Source organism: Vitis vinifera, chromosome 19 (assembly GCF_030704535.1).
Source record: "Vitis vinifera cultivar Pinot Noir 40024 chromosome 19, ASM3070453v1".
Classification (NCBI taxonomy): Eukaryota; Viridiplantae; Streptophyta; class Magnoliopsida; order Vitales; family Vitaceae; genus Vitis; species Vitis vinifera.
In genome coordinates this window covers 6,801,396-6,807,728 of record NC_081823.1, presented here as the reverse complement: position 1 = coordinate 6,807,728, position 6,333 = coordinate 6,801,396, and the positions used below count along the sequence as shown (strand labels likewise).

Here is a 6,333-nt window from a genome sequence, read left to right as displayed (position 1 = left end):
TTTGGAAGTAAAGAAAGAAAAATGTTGGGAAAATAATTTCTCAAAAGAAAATTAAATATAATTAAAATTAATGAAAAGCTTATATATTTTTATATAAATAAATTATAATAAGTAAAATGAGTTTAAAGTGATATATAAAAATAATTTATTAAATTTTAAAGTGGTATGTAAAAATAATTTACCAATTTTTAATATATTTTTTACTTGCATGTTTTTATTTTTCATGAACCTAGCCTCAAAGGCTAGAATCATTTTCTAAATGTTTGAAAACAATTCTCTTATAAAAATTAATCATTTAGCGAAGTTTTTAAAAATTCTAGGGAATCACTTGGAATGATTTTCAAACTAAAATTTGATACATCTATCTATTTTTATCTTTTGTTGTCTTTAATAGTCCAAAACACTTTTAAAATACTTTTTTTTCATATTTATATCAAACACTAAAATGACGTTGGATAGCGTTTTTATTTAAAGTGTTTTAAGTAAAAGTTTTTTTATAGAAATGTTTTTAGAAGAATCATCTGTCAAGTGTTTCTCCAAAAAACATTATAAGTTATTTTTCAGATTTTTAAGAGTATTTTTTAAAATTTATCAAATAATTATTTTTTTAAAAAAAACACTTTTCAAATTAAAATCGTTTTCTAAAATAATTATCATACGGAGTTTAAAAGTATATTTAGTAATGATTATAAGAAGTATTTCTAATATTTCTATCACTTAAAAAATTTTATTTTTTAAGTGTTAGAAAGGAGAGGAACGCTGGCCACACTCACTAACAATTAGGCTTTAAGTAGTGCTTTGTGGTAAACACTTTTATGGTAGAAGTGTTGCAAATAGAAATATTGTAGGTTAAAGGATGAACCCTTGATCCGGAGATCCAATGAAATAGCATGGGTGTGTCGAGTCTGCCGACTGTAAAGTTACTTGGTAGTTGAACGTATTCTGAGGGGAGAAAAATGCAATGATGGATTGGATTGTTTAGTTGGGAAAGTGATGCAGAATCATGGCCATATATATATATATGCCCAGCAAAAGCTCTCATGGTATATTCTATATATGACTAATGTGGGATTCTGCTAACCTCCACCAAAAAGGAAAATACGAGAAAAGGATTTTCACTAATTAAAAGAGCTTATTAATGTCTTCATCAAGGTTTGGACAAGGATCTTTAACATACAAACAATTCATACTGAAGAGATAGCAACACATAACACATACATGTCTAGATTCTTAACATAAAGCCTAGAAGATCGAGGTAGCATTTATTGGACACACATTTGTTGTCCTTCAAGGAAATCCACCTCCAAGTCCACCACCAGCTCCTCCACCAAGTCCGCCTCCTCCACCACCACCGAAGCCTCCACCGCCACCTCCTCCGGCTCCCCCACCTACCCCAGTCCCACCTCCAAAACCAGCTCCAGCCCCACCACCGAACCCAGACCCACCACCTAGTCCTCCACCACCACCGCCGCCGAACCCTCCACCGCCACCGGCGCCGCCACCTCCACCAAGCCCACCTCCTGCTCCAAATCCAGAACCTCCACCAAAGCCGGCCCCCCCATCCAACCCACCACCACCTCCTCCTCCAAAGCCGCCGCCACCTCCACCACCTAGCCCTCCATCATACCCGGGGTCAAAAAAGAACGTTTTCTCATCCTCAGAAGAACCCTTCTGGCTCACAAGCCTCCTAGCAGCAGTGGCGGTGCAAACAAGAGCACTAAAAAGCATAAGAAGAAGAAACTTAGAAGCCATCTTTGCAAGTTAGTATAACTGAGATGACCTCAATTTGATGAGAAGTGGGGGGCTAAAAGAAAGAATATATAGAGATGAGAAGAGGATGATAGTTGAGGAGGGCTTAAATGTGGTTATTTTCTCGTCTACAAACAGTGTTGGGAGAGTTAATGACCCCAACTATCCCTTTTGAAATACAAGTCTATCATCGCCCCACGTCTGACCTCTCCATGTGGGCGATCATTTTCTCTCATAGAAAAATTTCGACCACCCTGAGTTACATCTTTAGGGTTTAATGATCTTTAAATCTTTCTCAGTAAATGTAACTCCCTCTGAGATGGACGACTATTAGTTATGAGAAGAAGTTCACGGCTGTCCATTATTGCATACAAACAAAATATTTAAACCACAAAACATGTACGTATAAATCTTGATCAAGGCATAATGAAAATTTACAATATATCCTTGTATTAATTTATCTCAAAGAAGGCCAGGAATATTTATAGAAAGGTGATGGAAGAAGGTATCTCTGTTTACATCATTTACCCAAGTCTTCTTCTAGCTTTCAAAGAAAATCTCATTTTACAAGTACAATGGCTTCTTAGGCAACAACCCAGCAGCCATGCTTAATGACTAGCACTTTCAGTACTGTTTTTCTTCATATTGATAGTGTATATGCTACTACCTTTGACATTATATTTATCTTACTTTCTGATTCTTTCAATGTGGCTACCTATATGGAAACTATTGTTTTCTTAGCATATATCCCTTATCAACTGTCAGAGATGAGTCTGGATGCAATGATCTTTGACTACTGCAAAAAAATTATATCTATTAAATACATACTCATCCACTGTGTTAAAAAGTGGGGTTATAGAATGGGGCTGCTAAATGAAAAATTACTAGTTGCAAGCTCGACTTAATTGAAAGTTTGTTTGACTTTTTCACTTAACCTACTAAAACTAAACAAGCTCAAGCTTGACTTTCATTCATTTAATTTGGTTAATTCACAAGCAAATCAATATTAATTCTTAAATCACTACGTACTATCATGTTGCAGTACCTACGTATGTAGCATTAATGCCCATACAGTGTGTTGCATCTAGTGTTGTGATTTCAGTTTGCATTATGAAGCTGGTGTGAGCCCTACAATTACGGCATCCAATGTTTTGGCATTATCATTCTGGTTATTTTTCCTAGTTTGAGTTCACTTTTGCTGGTAAAAGAAAAGGCTTTGAGAAAGGAAAGTTACCTGGTAGAAAGTATTGGAATTTTTATGTGTGGACTTACATAATCAATGTGATAATATCATAAATCAATGTTATTTTATTTTTTACATTGTGGTCCATAATGGGGTTGGACACATTATTGTTTGATTTTTATGGGTTCATCCTAATTCACTTGACTGACCCATTAAGTCAAGTGGTCCAAATTGTGTGTGTGTAACATGAGGTATATATGAATTATATATATATATATATATATATATATACACACACACACACATAAGGGAAAATGGCAGGGCTTCTGTTTTGTTCTGTTCTATTTTCTCTTGAAGGCTGAAAAGAGTACATACTGCACGAACTCTTCAGAGCACACATAGGGACTAAATTTGGGTATAAAAAGAGAAGAGCTCATTGAACCCGGATTTTCACACCATCACGCACTGAGCGTATCCTTGAACACCAATGGAGCACAGGAATCGCTTTCCATGGGATTAATCAAGGTAAGCATTTCATAATTCCCAAATTTTACTGCATGCTTTAATGTCTACATGAGATCCTATGTGATTTAAGATTTTTCATCAATTGGTATCAGAGCCTCCATGGATGACATTTAAGCTGTAATATTTGGGTTATTTAGGGTTTCCCGTTTTCTGATTTGGAAGCGAATTTTTTTGGGGCTTTCGTTTGGTGTTAATTCTCCATTTTGAAGCCCGATTGATGTTAGAGACTTGTAGAAAACATTGTTTGGAGCAAAACCCATCTTTTTTTTTTTTTTTTTTTTTTGGAGATCATTTGATGGGATTTGGAAAATTAGGATTTGTTTTGGATCTTCTTTTTATGCGTTTTTGTGCAATTTTTTTGTCAAGATTGAAGGTTTGATGTTTGAGAATGGACACCCAATTGTTTTTGTCGTTGCACAATTTTAATTTTTTTTTTTTGCCCAAAAAAAAATTCTTCTCCAGCAAAACCAAGTCGTGTTCAGCCTGGTGGAGAAGACGATGATGTCATCATGACATCATTAAAATAATAATAATAAATATAAATAAATAAATAAATAAATTTTTGTTATCTTGGTATTCTTGGAATGATTATGCATTTGTTGAATTTGGTCTTATTGGGACTTTTTTATTATTATTATTGTTCTTTATGGTATAATTTTTATCTTATACAAATAATGTTGTCCTAGGCCATTTTTGTTAAATATTTCAATTTATTATGACATTAAAAAAACACTTGTGTGATTGCCTATCGCAATTCCAAGTGTGTCAAGTTGTGCAAATTGAATATTTAAATTTATCATGGCAATAGTGAACATATATGTGGTTGTCTATCGTGATCCTATATGTGTCGAATTGTCTTTGTTGAGATATTTTATCTCCCACTTTTGGTTGTTTTATTATTGTGATTACTAAGGTCCATATGGGTATTGTAATTGTCCTATCGATGATTATAATACTTGGTAGGATGCTTAGATTGGTGAAGAAAATTAATTATATATTATGAACCGTAATAATTTTCTTTGCCCTTTTAGTAATAAAATTAGTGCATTTTGATTATGATATTTAATTAGTTGTTTTTACCGTTGTAGAATTTCAAAATTCCAAGCTATTTCTAAATTTAGAAATTCTAGAAACTAGCAAATAGTATGATATTGTAGTAACATGCATATTGTTTAATTTTGCTATTTTCCAGCTACAAGCAATCCTAGAATTACTCTGCAATTATTAGTCATCAAGCCTCTTACTAGAAATAATTTTGAGGAATGGTATGAGTCTTTCAATGTGCATATGACTCTGCACAATTTGGACTTGGCTTTGAGAGTGGATGAGCCAAGTAAGCCCACTAATGTGAGCTCTACTAATGAAAGATCCTTTTATGATAAATGAGAGCACTCCAATAGGAGTTGTTTGATGGTGATGAAGTATACTATAAATAAGTCTATTAAAGAATGTGTGCCAAAGACGGAAATGACCAAAGATTTTTTGGAATATGTGAAGGTCAATTATACCAAGATTGATAAGGCAGAAATGACAACTTATTTGAAACTTCTCACAACCACTATGTATGATGGAGTAGGTGGGGTTAGAGATCACATCATCAAGCTAAAACACTACTTCAACAAGGCAAATGAGATGAAAGTGGAGTTGAGTGAGAAATTCTTGAAATGGTTTATACTTGAGTTTCTTCCTACTTCCTTTGATTTAGTGAAGTTGACTTATAATGCCTTGAAGAAAGAATGGACTTTGAAGGAGTTGATGTCCATTCTGGTGCAACATGAAATCTCACTAAAGAAAAATAAGACTCACTCCCTTGCTCTTGTTACTAACCAAGTGAGCAGTATGAAGAAAAAACCTCCGCACAAGAATTTTGGAGGCTCTAAGCAATTCAAAAAGAATGTGAATTCGAGTCAAGGAGCTGATTCGTTCCCAATTGGTGTCTCAGCTGATTCATGTCCAACTGGTGCTCTCTGATTGAGGAAGTGATCAACAAAATTTATAACCTATATCACCATGCATTAGGATAGCTTTAGCTAATATAGCATAGTGGCTCTAAGATCGTTCACTGGGAAGGGTTTTCAACTCACAACTGATACCAATTCAAAGTTAAATTGGTGTTTTTTCATTTCAAGGTTAGCTTAAGAAGTAAAACACAAACTTGTTTAAATGAGGTTTTGTTTAAAGCTAACTAAAAAGAAAGTAATGGAAATTACTTATGAAGAAAAACATTCCTTGGAGGTTTAGGTTCACAGGGGAGGTTCCTTATGCAAAAACAGAGCTTCGGTCATTTGGTTCATTTCCTCGCATTAAAGAATTAACATATAGTCAATTCTCTAACTGGTGTTGTACAGAGGTATCCTTTAAATGGATTTCAGCTCTAATTCTCTCTCATTGATGCAACTTGCAATGGCTCGTGCCTCTCACCTAGCATTTGCCATTCAAGGTGATCTTTAACTTTGGACTTCCCTTCTCAAGCTCGCAAGAGATAACTAATGGATGTCTCCTTGGAGTCCAAAAGCTTACCAAGTGTTGGCAATTCTAGAAAATCCTACCTTCAAGTCACTTCCCAAAAGCTCGCAAGAGGAAAACTAGTGCATTTCCATGGACGGAGATCACTTGCCTTACCAAGTGTTGGCTCAAGTGAATTGAAGGTGTTTTAAGTTAACTAAAAACATAGAAATCATTAAAGGATCACACTTTCTCTTCATTAATGGTTGAAACCACAAAGCTACTAATTCTTGCACTTGGAACCTTTCCCGGCAACCTTAACTCCAAGGAACTAAAAGTCTAGCCACTCATTCTCTGAGGAAACTTCCTCAGAGCTTGTTTGGCTAGAAAGAAAACTAACGAAAAAACAAACATATCAAGGAAAAACAGAG

General features: G+C 34.6%; 1 protein-coding gene across 1 annotated transcript; it reads right to left on the bottom strand.

Annotated features, from left to right (window-relative positions):
* Window positions 1-1,112: 1,112 nt before the first annotated feature.
* On the bottom strand, window positions 1,113-1,845 carry LOC100258850 (glycine-rich protein 23). The gene has a single exon (XM_059735615.1). It carries the CDS (start codon window positions 1,750-1,752, stop codon window positions 1,288-1,290), a length of 465 nt encoding a protein of 154 aa, XP_059591598.1. The 5' UTR covers window positions 1,753-1,845; the 3' UTR covers window positions 1,113-1,287.
* Between the last annotated feature and the right edge of the window lie 4,488 nt (window positions 1,846-6,333).